At 44.9% G+C, this 18,520-nt stretch overlaps 1 protein-coding gene across 1 annotated transcript in view; it reads left to right on the top strand.

Annotated features, from left to right (window-relative positions):
- Positions 1-18,520, top strand: part of piezo1 (piezo-type mechanosensitive ion channel component 1) — a 42,921-nt gene that overhangs the window by 1,137 nt on the left and 23,264 nt on the right. The window contains 19 exon segments of the mRNA XM_057048050.1: positions 6,635-6,730; positions 7,350-7,515; positions 7,697-7,838; positions 8,017-8,263; positions 8,531-8,744; positions 8,934-9,105; positions 9,241-9,336; positions 11,277-11,358; positions 13,159-13,253; positions 13,324-13,403; positions 14,180-14,360; positions 15,049-15,151; positions 15,306-15,487; positions 15,774-15,922; positions 16,042-16,200; positions 16,491-16,582; positions 16,656-16,822; positions 17,042-17,218; positions 17,452-17,577. Of these exon segments, the coding sequence (XP_056904030.1) occupies positions 6,635-6,730; positions 7,350-7,515; positions 7,697-7,838; positions 8,017-8,263; positions 8,531-8,744; positions 8,934-9,105; positions 9,241-9,336; positions 11,277-11,358; positions 13,159-13,253; positions 13,324-13,403; positions 14,180-14,360; positions 15,049-15,151; positions 15,306-15,487; positions 15,774-15,922; positions 16,042-16,200; positions 16,491-16,582; positions 16,656-16,822; positions 17,042-17,218; positions 17,452-17,577 (2,726 nt within the window).

The raw sequence follows: 18,520 nt of genomic DNA, 5'->3' as shown, positions 1-18,520 counted from the left end.
AGTCTGAGTCCAGCACGTGACAGGAGTGTCTACATTGTGTGGTGGGGAGGAGCACGGAAGCACCACACCTCAAGAGATTAGGAACTCTTCTGTGTGGGTCAGAAAACAGTAACACGTGGAGCTCCAGACTGCAGCTGGATCCCTGCGTGGCATCTCCAGCCCACTCGTGCTTTCTGCTTCCATTAGTAGTTTAAGCACATTAAAAACGCGTGCTCACACGTCTCCCTCCTGGAGAGCTGCTCCACCTCTACTCTGCTCCTTGGGTCGCGGAGGCAGCAGTCGCCATCTGTCCTTCATGCTCTGCTGTTGAAACACCAACTACAGCGATTTGTATTTACCGCTTCAGTCAGCTTTCGTCTCATCGGAAAGAGCAGGAAGTTAAAGAATGTTGCCAGGGCAACCTATGGATCTGGGAAGTCCCTGCTCACATATCAGATCTTTCAGCATCACCAAAGCAATAATTTCTCTTGCAGACCTGTGCTCTTCTTTAATGTGCTTGTCCTGACACACACACACACACACACACACACACCCCACACACACATTTTTCTTTTCCTCCTCCCTCCGATCCTCAGTACTGGTTTCCTCTTGCTCCTCTCCCATTACTAAAGGTGCAAACGTTGTGACCACACTGTCTTTCTTGACCTGATCTTTTGGCTTTATCCCACCAGTTATTTGGGTGTGTGTTTGTGTGTAAATAGTCTAATAGGATTCCTTGATGTGGTGCTGAGCTGGTGCCAGAACAAAGTAATCCCCGTGAGAAGGTCACTTCCAGATGTACCCATTGTTGGATATTGTTTTGATGCATTCTAAATCCTGAAACACAAAACTCCAACTTTCTATGGAATCTAACAGACAAATAAAAGGTTAATTGAATTCCTTTGATCTAAATTTGCCACATTAGATGTCTTATTGCTGTTATTTTAACAGAAAGTAAGTATTATAGATCATTTCTAGTTTCCTTTAGCCACCAGAGGGAATGTTGTTGAAAGAATGTGTTAGTGGAAAGAAATTGTTCTTTCAAACGGAAGCTCAATAGGACACGTCAGTATGTGGCCTTTTTTTCCAGAGCTCCTGGTTTCAAAACAATTCTTTCGAGGCTGAACGGTTGTAATATGTCGAATTATACAGTAGAACTTCAGAACCCCCTGAACCTACTACAGAGGTGACAAAACCACCTGTGGAATATTAAAAGGGGTAACCCTAACCCTATACAGGGACACAATCCAGCCTCTGTAGGGGTCTCGTGATAGTCTTAGATATATCATGACCTCCTTCTGTCTTTCCCCAGGTCTCATGCAACCTTCCATCAGCTCTTTACAAAGTGCATCAATCATAGGATATATGGTTTCTAATAAGAATGAGGAATAAGATGGAAAGTGTGGCATTTCTAACCTTCCCCCCCTGTTTTCTACTCAAGACAAATGATGAAAATGTCTTTGAAAATCGTTCAATCTCAAAATCACAAAGACAACATAGGAATTCATTCATCAAGATTAATAGAACATGCAAACGCTTCTGTGGTAGAACAAGGTTTCTGTGGATTTCCCAAAGTGCAATCATCAAATTGAGTCGTCTTCTGTTGAAAACGCAACAGAACACCGGCTGCTTGTTCTTCCGCCAAACCGTGACTCCAACATTTTGAAATAAGGATCCAATAATGTAAGTCTCATGTGAGAGGTTCATTAATGTCTTTGGAGCTCTTGTAACTAAGCCATTGGAGCTGTATTATTTGGACTACATTTGCACCATTATGTTCCAAACATCTTACCAGCCCCACCTTTCTCGCCCCCATAGTGAACTTTTGATGATCTACTTTTCCAAGTCACTAGACTGGTTTCTTCTAATTGCTATGCAAGTCCCATTATTGCATCTCTGCTGTAGCTAACGATCCTCTGTTGATTACACTAGGGATAACTGATCTAATCCACATCCTGATTAACAGCTGACCGCCAAATTAAGAATGATTGAAACAATCTGTCATTGTAGGTGGAGTCTCGGTTCTATACCCATTTACAAACTGATGCTGTTTTGGTAACTGTACAGCCTCTAATAAAGACCTACTCAAATCTTCTTCAGTCGATGTAACTAAAGCTCTATTTTTCCACTTATGAGCAAAAGTAATGCATGAATAAGAATAGTTTTTTTTCTATTGTTATGATCAATTTGGTCTCTCTTATTCGCATGCTTCAGTTAAAGCTATGATTTGTGGTGAATAGAGGAGGGGGCAGCACAGTACTAGCCTTAGGAGTAGCATCAAGTTCCACAACAGTAAGGTAAAAAAGTAGATGGGTTCAAATCCATGTTTATGTTCAATCTAATTTAAAACTGGCTGTCAGGAATTGAGGAAATCAATAACAATCACAGAAAACAGCATCTTTGGTGCCTGTCATTTAAAAGTGTGGGTCAGATACAAGAGGAGCTCGAGGCAACACAACAAGCTGCCTCTGGTTTTATGGGATATGATCTGTGAAGTGCTCTCGGTAGGAATAGACAAAGGATCTACAACTAGTACACCTTCATTGTACCTAAATCCCAACATGTCTGGGCTATTTTCTGGAATGCTCTTTTGGCAGCTGTAAGCATATAAGACTGATGTCACTGGTCAGCTTCATTAAGATGCACTCTCATGTGTGCACAATCTGTGAGAGCTGTTAGTGCAGCATCTTTCCAGTCTACCTGGAGTTTCTTAATCTGCTGGAATCTGTTTTTGTAACCTATCAAAACATTTGTAACTCTTGATACGGTGGGTACAGGGGTGCTAGAAGGTGGGTGGGGCAGCCCATGGTGCTGTTTGTTACACTTTACCCCTTTTCAAATTATGTCTAGGCTGTAGCTTTACTGTCTTATGCTCTCTTTTCACCTCTGTTACATTCACTTATATTCTGCACTAGCAGAATTACAAAGCACATTAAAGATGTTTTAGTAACAAAATATGCTCAGTAAACGTGTTGAGACTGAAAAAGCTGAGGATACGCCTAGCCACCCACTCATTTTGGCCACTTGTATCTGCAATATTGTTCTTTTGGTCACTACCCAAAGGTTTTGAACAGAGGTGAGAGTAGGACTGTAGTCAGTCAACAATCTGGTACACAGACTGCATAACCTCAGAGGTTGCACCAATCTGCCTGTTATCCTCAGTGATGACCTCTCATTCCAGCTGCTTCTCACTTGGCTGCCAACTGTCCCCGTATATGCCAAAGGTCCAAGCCCTGCCAGAGTCTAACATTCACCAGAAACAGGTCTTACTGCTGGCTATATGAACTGTGGCCATACAGTGACTCAACAGCCCTTGGCAGAGGACTGCGCACCCCGTTCTCATAGCACCCCCCACAGGATACCACGAGGGATGTGGAAAAATTCCTCTTTCAGATCAACAAAGCACATGTCGAACCGCAAGGCACCATGTGGAGAGTATAGGGCTGTTCCAATGTTCCATGACCAGCAAGAAACCTCATTGTTCCTCCTGAATCCAGGGTTCAGAATACTCCTCTCCAGTATCCAGGCAGAAACCTTCCGGGCATGACAAGAATTTTTCATTTCAGGTCAGCAGCTCCCCACACACACTTTAAACAGTGTTGGTAATGCACTGCTTCCCCATCCTGAATGACTGGACAGTTTTCAAAAATTCATTAGTGGCTGATCAATAGTTTTTTTTCCATGGCCTCACTCCTTCCAGACTTGAGTTTTTGCCTCCAGGACAGCCTGGGTTGGGGCCTGCTGGTACCTGTCGAATGCTAGGACTCCTTCTTCGGCTTGAAGGCGTCAGTTACTTCATGACTGGCACCAGAGACCTTGAATCTACAACTCCAAACTACTGTTTTGACAAGGGAGACAGAGTAGATGGTTCACCTCCGAATCTGGGAGAAGTTCTCTCAGAGGTGGGAGTTAAGAACCTCCCTGATAAAGGGCTCGGCCAGACATGCCAAATGGATCCTTAAAATCGTTTTGGTCTCTCAGGTCTGTCTAACTTCCTACCCCATCATTCAATCTAACTCACTGCCAGATGGTGAACAGTGGACAACTCAGCTCCCCTCTTCTGCTGTTTGGCCCGGAGGCACAAACAACAACAAGAGACCTATCCATAGGTGCAGGGAATGTGGCCCTCCTGTTTACCGGAGTGAACTCCAACACATGGAAGCTGAGATGGGGTGCTCTGAGTAAGCCTACACCAGCCTGCTGCTGATGATCCTTGGTATCTCCAGAGTAGTGGAGGGTCTATCCCCTCTCAAGGAGCAGGGTTCCAGAACCCATCCTATGTGTGGAAGTGAGCCCAACCATCTTGAACAAGTATCTCTCAAACTCCTGCACAAGCTTATCCCCTAGCAAGATGACATTCTATGTCCTTAAAGCCAGAATTTTGCTCCGAGGATTGGGATGTTGAGGCGCCCGGCCACAACTGCCACCCAAAACCACATTGCACCGCCCCTCATGAATCTTCCTAAATTTGGTGAGCCTACTGGAAGGCAGACCCATTTTGTCATTTTGAACTGAGCCCGGCTGCGTCCTGTATCCTGAGATCTATCCACCAGGTTCCCCCAGGCCTTGCTCCTGAGTGGGGTCCTCTATTGTTTTTCATAGTGAGTTCATGAACCACCCTTAGTCTGGCCCATCACCTAGGACATATTTACCATCACAGACCCTACCAAGGGCAAACCCTACCCATGGCCCCAGACAACATAGATCCTAGGATATTTCGGGCACTCAAACCCCTACACCACAGTAAAATGGAGGGGAGCCAATGGTCTGTGATCAAGAATATTTTTATATGATTGAAATAACTTTTAATTTTTTACTTTCCAAATAGCTGATTTTGTATATTTCCTGTTCAATTACTGGTAGAGAAGTGCAGCACTACTGTCTGTAAATGTGACGTGGGACTCAAAAGGCATTTGTAAATGTTGTGATTGTTATTACAACTGAGTAAATTTAGATTTTGAAGGCAGTCACAGTTGCGGAGGAGATCTGCGCTCAGCTGGCCAGACAGGAACATGAAAGTGGGACGTGATCATGCCATTAAAGTACCAAGATGCAGCGTTACTGGGAAAAGCCTCCCTGACAACTGGCTGTTCAAATAACAAATGCAATAAAGATGTTGAAACCAATATAATCCTCTCAGAAACAGTCATATCTGAGGTCTTAATAAAACCCCTCCGACTGTAGGTTCCACAATCAGGATAAAAATGCCCGATCAAAATTCATTGCTTCATTGAGCAAACAGGCTTAACCCTTGTGTGGTGTTCGGGTCTCTGGGACCTATTTTCACTTTTTATTAAAAGAGAAATGATAAAATTAATTAATTTTTCAAACTGAGACTCACTGACTTTGGCTCATTTTCTGTGAAGAACGTATATCACCTCTCATTTTGATGGGTTAAATTTCAAGTTCAAAGAAATAAAAGTTGCTTCACTTGTAAATTTGTTTCCACTCATATCTTGATTTTAATTGATTTTTTTTTATTATGTTTTAAATAATAAGTTATAAATGTGACCTAACAAAGGTAAAGGGCAAATATTAACCATATATATTGTTTATACTGGTTGTAATTGGGATAAGGTAAACATCTGTTCAGTATTTTAACATAAAAGTGTTTGATTGTGAGGCATTAAAAGCCACAAAATCCAACGGGTCTAAATTCCGTAGAACTTTTGTACTCTTTAATTAGTGGACCTGTGGGACATCTCTTAAATGCAACATGTCTACATTACTCCCATGCTCACTTCTCTTCAGTGGCTGCTCTTTAAATCCAGAATAAATGTTCAAAATGCTTTTAGCCTACATGGTCCTCAGAGGCCTAGCGCCATCCTACCCGGAGGAGCAAATAGTACCATACCATCCCAGTAGGCTGCTCTCTTGTCAGAATGCTGGTTTTCAGAAAGTAGAATTTGTGTCCGAGCATTTAGCTATCACCCCCCCTGCTGTTGCAGTCATTACTATCGTCAAACTACTGATATATTTAGAACAGGGTCATCTGATTTTTTTGGCTACCATCTTAGTTATGCTGCTATAAGCCGAGGGGTACAGAAACATGATCACCTGATGGGTTTCTGTTACGCTGTTGGTTTATGACCTCCTCTCCTCTCCTCTCCTCTCCTCTCCTCTCCTCTCCTCTCCTCTCCTCTCCTCTCCTCTCCTCTCCTCTCCTCTCCTCTCCTTCCCTCCCCTATCTCCCTTCCTCTTCCTACTTTACAGCAGGAGCATCCCTCACATGATCCTGGTCCTGCTCAAGGGTTCTTCCCCTTACAGTAAAAGGGAGTTTTTTCCTGCCTGTTGCTTGTTTGGGGGGGTGGTCAGGCTCTGAGTTTTTCCAGTAAAAAAGCTATTTGAATAAAGGTCAATTGAATTGACATGAACTGAATTGACCTACTGTTAGGCACAGAGACAGACTGTGAGTTATGTCGCCTGACTTTTTTTCACATAATCGATAGTATGAGGAGCTTTTTAATTAGCAGGTAGGGGATAGAAGCTGTAAATAATGAGGGTTGGCAGTGTGTTATTTTCCTGTGAGAGTTCATGAAGCCCACAGTGTTCAGAAATGTGTTGCATGTAGTAAGCAAAGATGTTAAGGTGCAATTTGATATGTATGCTAAAATATTTAAAAAGTATCTGCTGTTGTTTGTCTCTCTTTTTGCAGCCTGCCTTTTTCGCTACAACCTCCTGTCTCTGATCTACTTTGTCTACCTACTGCTGCTCCCATGGTTCCAGTGTCCCAATAAACACACAATCAAAGGTAGGACCATGGATTGATAGATGATAGATAAAGATAAATCATTTTGTGTCTTTTTTTAAACTGTACAACACTTTGGAAACTCTCTGTTTAAGATTGAACACCAGGAAGTAGCTCCAGGCTGGGTCCCAGTAGTCGTGGTCAACATCCCTTTGTTCAACCCTTCACATAGAAACAGTTTGCCAGTGGAGATTCAATTTCCCCCATGACAATAGAGCTTCTTGGAAAATTCGGCCATTAAAACTCCTCCACCATACGGTGACTGCTCATGGAGAAGAGGGACAATATCGCACATTAAGTAGAGTCCACTCAGGGGGTGATTAAGAGACCCGGGCTTTTTCGTGTTTGCTACTTTTGCTACTACTAGTAACTGCTGTGCTGAAGCCAGTCCCAGGAGTCTCAATCGTCTCATTTGAGTCCACATTCAGAGTTTGTTTGTCCAAAGACTTGGGAAAATAGACATCTATTGATGTGTTTCCACCCATTAAATGCCAAGTCGTGAAAATGTGTTCCAGCCTGTTCCGAACGCTACAGATCAACATTTTAGTCAAAAGTTACATTTGACGTTGGAATTTTTTCCTCTGGTTTATGTCTTTATTCCTCTCATCTTTTTATCTTGCAGGTCACACAGGAAACTTTATTCGAGCCGTATTTTTTACCAGTCTGGTGTTTGTCCTGGCACATATATGTTTCCAGACGGTACTGTACACATATCCTCCCCTCAGCCTTGCCCTAGGCCATAATTGTTCACAATGGGATGTCATCTCCAGACATATAGGATTATCCAGGTGCGTCACCGTTGTTTGAGACACACCATCATTCTGTTGATCTAAAACTGTCTATAATGTCAAATCATAAATCACTGTCACATACAACAGCCTTTGATATTATAAAATAATACAGTCATAATGTTTTCCTACAGTTTATAACAGAATGTGTTTAACCCTCCTGTATTTTTGTAACTTGTAGGCTTCCCCTGGATGAATATTTGATTGTGTTGCGCCTGGTGTGTCCTGACCTGGGAGTTTTTGCCATTTCCTTGGTAACAATCATTGTCTGTAACAGACTGGTCAAGAATAGAGAAACAGTTTCTGCTGCCAACATCACATCGGTGAGTCACTTCCTCCGCGCTCATGCACGTATGCTTTGAAATGGCGTCTTGCAGAATTTCACAGCCGAGGGCTCCTCGAAACTGTCCAACTCGCTGTCACCAAGTCATATTAATTCACAACCATTGTGACAGTGGCTCTTCCTGACCAAACTAACCATCAGTGTCCTCTTCTACCTAGTTAGAAGATAATTCAGACTGCACACTCACAGAGGATGAAGATGATGTAAATGATGATGATCATCTCGAAGAAGAGGAGGACACAGCCAGTGATAAAGATGAAGAGAGGACTTTACACTGGGATTCTGAAGAAGAGGTTTCCACAGTAACAAGAGCCAAGCAACTGGCCGAGCAGTTCAAGGCCACGGCCTGGAAGGTTCTGTGGGACCTCAGGAGAATCTTGGCCATCAGCTTGTTGGCTTTGGCTGGTAAGATCTGTGTATCATTATCTTATCAGCTGTATATGTCCCTTTAAAGTAATGAGCCCAAGATAAGAATGGTAATTGATAAATGAGTTATCGAAGGGTACACAAGCAACTGGGTTTGGTTGGCAGTGCGGTAAGCGTCTCTGGTGTAATCACTCCTTTTAACACATGTGATAAGAAGAAAAGTAAAAAGAGAGAAATATCTCCTGTAATCTCGCCGCTTTAAAAGCATCCGATTACATAAATGATGTGTCTCCTCCTCCTTCACAGGTATCACCATGCCTTCAGCCTTTACAGCCATCTATTTCTTGCTGTTTATATGTTTGTGCACGTGGTGGGCCTTCCACCTTCCCATCAGCCATCTGGGATTCAACGCCCTGTGTGTGATGTTGAGTTTCTTCACATCTGGCCACATGGTTTGTTTGTACTTGTACCAGAGTGTGTTGGCCCAGGCACTGTTCCCGCCCCCCTCTCTGTGGGCTAGGTACGTCTCCTTCCTCAACCTCTTTATCTACCTCCAAATGAAGACATCAGTCTTGTGAAACGTCTGAAGTAGATCTACAAACGAGCTATAAAACATTTTACACGTCACCTCCTACTCTGATTACGATATGACTCAATATATTATTAGAATCTCACTTTTTTCACTTGTTTTAAACTTTTTTCCATCTAGACTTTTTGGCCTGAAGGATATCATCCAACCTGGAAACTGCTCCTCACCCTATGACATGACACTCAATGTCAGTTATGAGTGGCCAGTTTATGTCAGTCCGGGGATCCTCTTCCTGCTCTACATAACCTTAGCAGCTGTCCTCAAGACGGAAAGCTATGGAAAAGCAAACCAGGTGAACCTTATGAGGCTCTTTAGCTTACATCAATACGTTATGCCTCTGTAAAGGACTTTTATTTAGAGTTCACTAAACTGAATATTTAACTGAATGAAGTGTTTCTGAACTGATGCTGTATTTGTGTTTCTGAAGGAGCAAACGCAGGAGGAAACAGGAGCATCAACGGAGGACATGCTGGAGTTAAAGACATGGAACAAACACACAAAAAGGACGACGGACGACTCAGAGGTGAATTCTCATCTGTTCATTGGGACTCACTCATTTCTGTCACGATCTAATGTGCGTTCGATAACGAATGTTCGACTGTAAAACTGTCATGGGTGGACGCAACAGTGGAGTTGAAATCACAAAATAACTCGGTTCTGGGAATGAAGGAGCATCACCTCAACTGGGGGGGGACCGTCACCCTCAGGCCTCTCTCCCATGGAGTCCTCCCTTCCAGAAGGGTTCAGGCTCTCTGAAGAGCAGGCACCTCTGAAGGCTGGGCCAGATGTCCTCATTTAAACTCAGCTTTGAGGGCAGCATCAAGGATGTGACGAGCCAGGGACCCAGGACTTCTCCTCAAGCTCATTCCCCTCCCAGTCCACCAGATACTCTGGACCCCTTCCCTGATGGCACAAATGTAGCAGATGTCTCACCAAGCAAGCTGGACCATCCTCTCTGAGGCAAGGAGGTGGAGCAGCCTGGACCAAAGGGTTTTTTTATGTACCGGTTCTAGCCTGAACACGTGGAAGTTTTACCCTGGAAACTTGGATGCACTTGGACGGTTAACCTGTCGTAGGCGTACCCACAGCATCTGCTGTGACCAGGAAGATGAGTTCTGGCAAAACAGACCCAAACCAGATAGATGTTTTTCCATCTCCTGGTTCCTAGATTCAGTCTGAACATTGGGCCGCGGGTGGAAACCAAAGGACTGTGGCCACAAGCTGGCTGCAGAAGTCCCTCCAGATACAAACTGGGGTCCCTGATCGGAGGCTCCATCAACAGGGAAGCCCTGGAGGTGGAAGATGTGGTGCAACACCAGCCGAGCAGCCTCTTAAACCAAAGGTAGCTTGGGCAAAGGCACAAAGTGGGTCATCTTACCAAAACGATCCACCACAGGAAGGACCAGTATCAATGTTCAGGCAAATGTGGGACGCCTAAATAAGGCAGTAATTAAACTGGCTGTAACATAAGTGGTGACTGTTGCTCCCCTTCGCTCGTTGGGCTCTAAACGCAGGAAAGGTGCCTAACCTGAAGGCTGCGTAACCAGGCCTTAAGAACTCTCCCGTTCTCTCCAAGCAGCTCAGTGCCAATGAAACGTGCACTGCCTTCATGGTTTTGGCCCGATCGCCCTGTCAGGACACACCCATGGAGTTAAACTCCAACATGAACGTTGTTGAAAACAACTCAGTTCCACAAATGAAAGGTTAAAACGGAGCAGAGAGTAAATACCAACAGGAAAAACCCTCAGAATCATTCCCACGGGTCGGTAATCCATTCCTTTCTAATCCCCGGGGCCTGATGACTGGCGACAGTGTCACTGGTTTATGATGTTTGCTTTAAGTTGGAAATGCTTGTTTTAAGGGCTAAAACCAATTCCTGCTGTTCAGTCAACACAACTGAGGACTTCTGAGCGATCTGAGCGCTGCTAGCGCTTCATTTAGAGTTGGTGGTTAGCACAAACTGGCTGGGTTCAGCTCGGGCCTTCATGTGGAGAATTGTGTGTTTCCTTCCAGCCTCAGACATGTTGTGTGTTGATGAACAACATGAGCTGGATGGGAAACTTGCCCTGATCTGTGGTGTTTGCTGGGACGCGACCCTGGATGTAATTATCTGTCGGTTTCGGAGGGAAGGGTGGTTTGAAGGCATGATTGGTTGGTCGGGTGAATCAAACACGCGTGATGACAGTGTAGAACAGCGCTAAGCAGCTGTTGGATGCGTCGGAACAAATAAGAACATCCCTCTGATTTCAGCTACATTTTTTGCGACATTTAGCGAGCCGCCGCCCCAGAGCTGGCCTCTGCGTTTGAAGGGGAATTTTTTATATTGATAACAACGTTTACATTCAGATAATTTGGTGATGTCATGTCTGATGGTCAACATAACATTTCAAAAATGAGAGTATTGGACAACACTGTAAAAAAATAGATGACTCATGGATTTGTGTGTATGTCCTTTTGTCCCAGTGCGTCCTTTTGTCCGTGGGAACAGAGACATGCAGCAGCATCGAGGAAAAGCCTCCAGAGGGACTCCTGCAGCCAGAGCTGGGTAAAACTAGTGTTATTACACAAATAAACGTGTTGCTCCAGCAGCTATTATCATTGTTATATGAGTTATTTCCTAACTTAATACCGTTGCATCGTTATTTTACTCTATTGTTTGACAGTTCTATTTAAACGTTACCATCCCAGATTTACCACATCAAACACTGAGCTATTTCTTTGCTCTCCCACTGTTATAGTAATAATAATAATAATAAAAAACCTTTATTTATACAGGTGAGTCACTTAAGAACATTTATTTTTATTTCCAATGATGAGCCGAGGCCAACGTCACATCTCACAACGTCAAATCTTTTCGTTTTAAGACTAAACAAAGAAGCAGCCAAAAGTGTTAGAAGACCTGACAAATGTTGAATATAAACCTTTTTGCCTTAAAAGGTGATTTCAAGTCATAATGCTGATAAAATCTGACTGGTTTGCTGTGACTGGACCACATGAGAGGAGCTGACCCTTCAGTTTACAGCTGTTAACGTATATTTGTGGCTCCACAGCCAAAGTCTTTCCTCTGACGAGCAACAGGTTCCTTTATTTTATCTTCAAAGTGCCTCAAAATCAGCTTGAAGGCCTTTTAAAGGGGCAGATCCATGTTTGTTGGCGTTCCGGGAGGTAGTTCAAGAAACAGTTTATTTTTTAATTGAGAGAAAGATGGAAGGGATTCTTTAACTCCAGAGGCAGCTTTTCCTTCCGCTCCTCACCCACAGTCGTGCTAATAGCAGCTTCTGGGCTTCCTGCCTCCTTCGCCACAACTGTCCACCGAGCGCCCCCTTGTGGACGGACAATAGTACTGTCGGATAACTAACGCGACACCAATAACACACCTGTGTCACCCTCGTGCAGCCATCAGCTGTTTACTCTGCATCCTGACACAGGTGCAACACACAGGTCCACCCCCCAGCCCATGACCCCTTCACCTCTTACGTGGCCTCATCGTGTCAGCGTTAACGTGTCGACCTTCTGCTCCTTGTAGAAATGGCGTTAAAATGTTGGCAAACTTAAAGCATAAAAATGGTTACACACCCCATCTGGTTGGGGAACTGATGGTTCTTCCTATGGATGATTCCCTTCAGAAGGAGCTCTGGTCTGTTTCTGATAAAGTTGGATGTGCATTTAAGAGGCGTTTTATAGCTTCTGGGTCATGTGCTTGACAGCTGCACGATACTTCAACTGGAGAAATGTGTGATTCACGTCATTGTGTCGCATTTTAAGTCCCTTGCCAGCAGTTTGGGAGCTTCATCCCCCAATTTAAAAAGGTCTTTAAAAGGCTGCAGAAGTTCTCTTGAGGTTTTATTGTGCTTCTGCAGAAGGTCCAGCAGCATTCGTGTCGGTTCCTCTGCATCAAAGCGTCTCACCCGACACACGGTGACGGTGTTGAAGCAAGTTTGACCTCTTAGATCTTCTCTCCAACAGCAGATTTCTAATTATTGCCCCAAATGTCGGTGCAGGAACTTAAATGTGGTGAGACAGCACACCAAGTTCTAGCAGAACCACAGCTCTGCTTGTGGTTGTGGATGGATGTGGGCCCCTCAACACTGGTCCTAGAGAACCTTTTTGAGTTGCTGACATGTAGACCAGGGTTCCTCTCTCAACATTCACTGTGACGTCAGCAGGTGTCTCCGCTCAGGCCAGGTCATCACTGGGACTTTAGTGCTTTACTGGATTATAGAGGAACATCTAGTTGTTATTGTTCTGCTCCTCACTCGTCGTTCTCGACACCACACACAGAAGTTTTGGAGAGAGTCGCTCAGTGAGTGGGACAGTCTCGTCATGGTGTCGTTGTTCTTGACAGGAGGCTCCTGTCACCCACCCAGGGAGAGCCCCTTCAGTCTGCTGGGGAGGGTGATCATGCAGCAGAGCTACATCTCTGCTCTCATCGCCATGATGGTAAGGACCAGCATCACAGACCACTGGAGCCCTACTGACACTAAAAGGTCTGTGCTTCCCTGTTGTGAAGGTGTGGAGCATCATGTACCACAGCTGGCTGACTTTTGTGCTACTACTGTGGGCTTGTCTCATCTGGATCCTGCGCACAAGGTACTCCTGCTAATATTGCTCATGGTGCACCAAGGTGAAGGTCACTAACGCTAGCTCAGGTTCTCTAATCTTATTACGTTAGCCTTGTTGGCATCTGTTGTTTCATTACCGCTTTATTACCGAATAAAAAGACTTAGATCCATCTGGATTTTAGGATTATTTGATCACCTTGTTGAAGGGGCCTCTGTTAGACCGGAAAACTCCTCCAAGGTTCTCCCACATTGACCATCCTCAGCTCTCTGCAGCCTGGAGCTGCTGTTGCTGTCGGAGCGGATCAAAGTATTTGAACTGTATTGATCGTTTATATGATCAGCTCACACTCGGGAATATTTACATTTTATTTTTTATTATTCGCTTGTCCCACACTGGTCAACCTCCTGCAGGTCCACAGCAGCAGTATAAACCTTTTCCTCGACAGAGGAGGTCACAGAGGAGGCAGCGATCTGCTGGAGCTGCTGGAGGGGAGGTCGTTATCGCAGCTTAATTGAGTTGTTCTCAAAATTCTACTTAAGCATCTTTGCTTAAGTAGAATTTGCCTCTGGTTTATGACATCTGACGACATCCTCCTTTAAACTACGTGGTCGTCTTTAATACCGCCCCTCCGGGTGTTCCAAAGTGGAGGTCAGAGGTTAAAGGTGACGGCTCTTTGGAGCCGGGGCCCCTCGACTTTCCAACAGGCAGCCCAGATAGCTTGTTTGAGCCCCCCTGGATTGTTGAGGATGATGCTGCTGATGGTTATTGACAGTTTTAATATCTCTCATTGTGTTCTCTCGCAGGCGTCAAGCCGCCACCTTGTGTTCCCCGTTCATCCTGCTTTATGGTCTGGCTCTTTGCTGTCTGCAGTACATCTGGGCTATTGAGCTCCAGCCTGAATTACCCACCACACTAGGAACCATGAGACTCAACCAGCTGGGACTAGATAGAGCCAAGTACCCCTGTCTCAGGCTGGGAGCTATGGTAAGACGGGATAAAGAGTACTTTTATATTCCACATGTTTCTTTAAGTAACCCTTTTTTAGCATTGTGACACATGGTGGACATCTCAAAGACGTCTTTGTCTCACATGATTAAAGTTCCAGAAAATGTGTCTTTGTCTCTTTCATCAATGTTGGATTGAGATGTGAAGAAAGCTAAAGTTGTACGCAGCAGGGCCACCACAGGGTGGGGCTCAGGTGAATTCCTGAGTTCCTCATCTCTCACCTCTCAACACATGACTGTTAACCTCGCTATATCAGGTTATAACCACTCTTCACTCGTCCTGCTGTAGCGTTGCTGATGGCTTGGACACCGTTTTCTGTGGTGGAGATTTTTAGGAGTCTTGACCTCATGTGTTTGTCAATTACAGTCTGTCCAAACATTCAGCTTTAAAATGAAGCTCCAACCTCAGACCAAGCTAATACTTCAGCTAATACCTCAGCTAATACTTCAGCTAATACTTCAGCTAATACCTCAGGTAATACCTCAGCTAATGGACTTTCAGAGGTTTAAAGAACTCTCTAAATGAAGAATGGCCCATGATTATGGAGAAATCCTCAAACATCCTGGAATCGATGCCACTTCCTGTCTTCACTCAGGGATGGTTCTTTCTGCTCTTCATGAAGTGCATCAGTTTAAGGGTTTCTTCAAATGTCCGTCTTTGTCTACAGGTTCTCTTCACTCTGACATTCTGGCTGCTTGTACGTCAGTCAGTGAAGGAGAACTTCAGCAAGAAGAGAAAAGTGGTCACACCTCTAGAAGATGTCCGGACAGGTCAGCTGTACATCAAAGATTCCACCAAATCTCAAACACTTTGTATCCTCAGAGGAAAAGAGTCACCAGAAGTTGGAAGAACTTCCTCATAAAAGCACGTTTATTAATTTACCCTAGTAACACAATAACACTACTGCTGTCTTCATGTCTTCAGAGGCGAAAGGTGAGAAGGAACCGGTGCTGAAGGTTGTGGGAGCCCTGGTGATGAGCTGCTATGCCAAATATTGGATCTTTGTGTGTGGAGGAATGTTCATCATGGTGTCGTTTGCTGGGAAACTTGTTGGATACAAGATTGTCTACATGCTGATGTTCTTGATCTGCCTCTGTCTGTATCAGGTAGGACTGGTGGGTGGAGGACACCTGTACCAAAGGAATATTTGCATGTGGCGTCCCTTCATGCTCGTCTCAATAATTCTCTTATCAAGACACAACTTTGGAAACTGGGCAACAGAAATGAAAGACGACAGACCATAGCTAAAGTCTTTGGGGGTTTTAACCTTTTTCTAGGGAAGGAACGAGATTTCAGACGACCTCGAATACACAAACTGTGAAATAATTATTGTTCAAATGAAGCTCAAACTTTAAAGTGAGGTGCTAATGGTTGCTGACATTCTAATCTTAGGTCTGTTACTCTCTATGGAGGCGTCTGTTGAAGCTTTTCTGGTGGCTTGTCGTGGCCTACACCATGCTGGTGCTCATCTCCATCTACACGTACCAGTTTGAAGACTTCCCTGGATACTGGAGAAACTTTACTGGTTTCACGGAACAACAGTAAGTTTGTCGAGGATCAAACAGGACTCTCATCAGACCGAGTGCTGATCCAGTAGCTACTATCACGATGTTGGTGGTGCCCACTGTCATTGGTGGTGTTCTCTCCCACCTGCTTGCAGGTTAGAAGCTATTGGTTTGGAGACGTTTGCTCTATCGGAACTCTTCACCAGCATTCTGATTCCGGGCTTCTTCCTGCTGGCCTGTATTCTGCAGCTGCACTACTTCCACAAACCCTTCATGCGAATCACCGACCTAGAGGACGTTACGCCGTTACCAAGGTACAGGTGCATCCTTCCCGGAGTGACCCAGCTCCTGGATGGAGTCTTTACCTCTAAAATTAGGCAGCACTCCATTCTGTTATTACTGAAAAGTGAATGGATGAGAAGTTGTGGACCACCTGCTGATTCCCCAACAGGCCCAACGGAGTTATTGTCTGTATCTCCATCCTTTCCTACAGGTTACGAATCCCTACAAAGAGTTTGGAATGCCGACGTTGACAGCCGCTCTCACTTTTAGCAAATGATGGATTGTTCATTATGTATTTACTCGTGTATCTAACTTCCATCAGGAAGGAGAAGAAGTTTTTAAGGACGGAGCTTCCTCACTCCGATGATGAAGAGGAGGAACTGGTTGTTAGCAATGAGGATTCTGATGATGAAGGTAAATCCAAGGTCACTTCTCTTTTTTACACTTCTAAATCAGCAGCTGTGTTTCTGTCTTCCCTGTCCTTTAGTGGAGCTCACGCCCAGTAAGTGGGGTCTGGTAATGGACAGGTTACTGGTTCTGTCCAGACGGTTCTCTGACACTCTCACTAAAGTTCAAGAGTTTGTCTGGAGGCTTCTGGAGCTCCACATTGCAAAGATGGTGGCCCTGTTCGCTGTGTGGGTGGCCCTTGAAGAGGTACAGTAGCCCACTCTTGACAGCCTTTGGTTCTTGCCTGGCTCATTTTTTGATATGTGATGTCCATCTTTTACTGAGATTTCCAGGCCAGAACCTCAAGGGGTGTTTAGCTTCTTCCACGTCTACATCGGCCTTCTGACGGATCCTTACTGTGCTCAGATGCAGTCAAGAAGAATCTCTAACTCTGACCTTTATGACCAATGTCTGCACTGTTTGCAGCCATCATTGATGAACCTGGTCCTGGTGGTCTTGTGGACCCTGGCGACGCCCTACAGCGCCTTCAGGCCCATGACTTCCTGTCTGTCCACAGTCTGGGTCTGTGTCATCATCGTGTGTAAAATGCTGTACCAGCTCAGTGTTGTCAACCCCGTAGAGTACTCCAGTAACTGCACCAAGGTAAGTCAGACACGTGCACACACACGCTAAACTGTGCACGCTTTACATGTCTGGAGCAGATGAACTGTCCAGTTTTTAGAAGCATTTCCTTTAAACCCAACACATCAAAGTTGACCGGAATGCAGGAGGACATGAATACCGAACAGTTGTGATAAAAGTGATATTGTTTAACGGACTTTATAACGGCTGCTTTGATGGCTTTGATGTTAAAGTTTGTTCTCTCCTTCTCATAGCCTTTATCAAATGAAACGAACCTTTCACCAGAGGAGATATTAGACTCTTCTCTATATAAAGAGCCGGTGGACCCTGCGAGATGGTTCGGTATCAGGAAGGACGCCACCATCCTGGGATACAGCCAGGTAAGTGCACCCACGACCCTGTCCAAGAGCCGTCTGTCCCTGCCTGTCCTCCATCTGTGACGGGTATGGTATGGACCCAAGTGCAGTACACAACAGGCAAAGAACTGATGATCAGTTAACAGGTTTATTAACTGCAATCTGGCAAACAACGGACAGTTCGAGAGCGGGGCAGTGGACTTGGTCGAGGCAGGCAGAATCAGGCAAACAATCCAGAGGGAGACTGGCTGAGCTCGTGGTCAAAACAGAAGACAGGGTTCATTTACCGGGGGTCAGGCAGAACAGGCAGGGTCGATTCCGGGAAGACAGGCAGGTAAACGCTGGAAGGTCTTGCATTGCAGAGAACAATCTGGCACCGAGTGAGTGTGAGGCTGGAGAATATATACTGGTAGGTGAACTGATTGATGAGTGAGGGCAGGTGTGTGATCAGTGACTGAGAGCAGGTGTGGTGATCAGAGGGTCTGGTGTGAGCAGGGCAGTGGAAAAGAACTGAGTCCATGGGCTGGAACAGAGTGTGACACCCTCTGTCCACCATCCGTCCACCATCCATCCATCCACCATTTATCCATCCATCCAACCAAAACACGAGAACAAAGGGTGGATATAGCGCGTATTAAAGTGAACAAAAGAGAAGGACTCATTTCATCTGCTCTTCCTTTTGCTCAGACAACATTTTCATTTAGTATGAAATTATGTTTTTGAGGCGGCTGTCTACACTTTCAGATCTGACGCCTCTCGATCGTTTACCTTTTACATTGCAGTCATTTATCCGACGCTGTCGTCTAAAGTTACTTAGGAGAGACACAATCAAGCCATTACTGCTAGCTTACAGTCCTAAACTACCAACTACCAGAGCAGAGCTGCAGAGAGGGAGAGAAGAGGGATCAGGAGAGAGGAGAGCAGGAGTTCTCAGAAGACCTGTGTCTTCAAGAGCTTTTTGATGGGA

The sequence above is a fragment of the Takifugu flavidus genome, chromosome 11 (assembly GCF_003711565.1).
Source record: "Takifugu flavidus isolate HTHZ2018 chromosome 11, ASM371156v2, whole genome shotgun sequence".
NCBI lineage: Eukaryota > Metazoa > Chordata > Actinopteri > Tetraodontiformes > Tetraodontidae > Takifugu > Takifugu flavidus.
The sequence above is the reverse complement of the archived record's forward strand: the minus strand, read 5'-3'. Positions and strand labels throughout refer to the sequence as shown.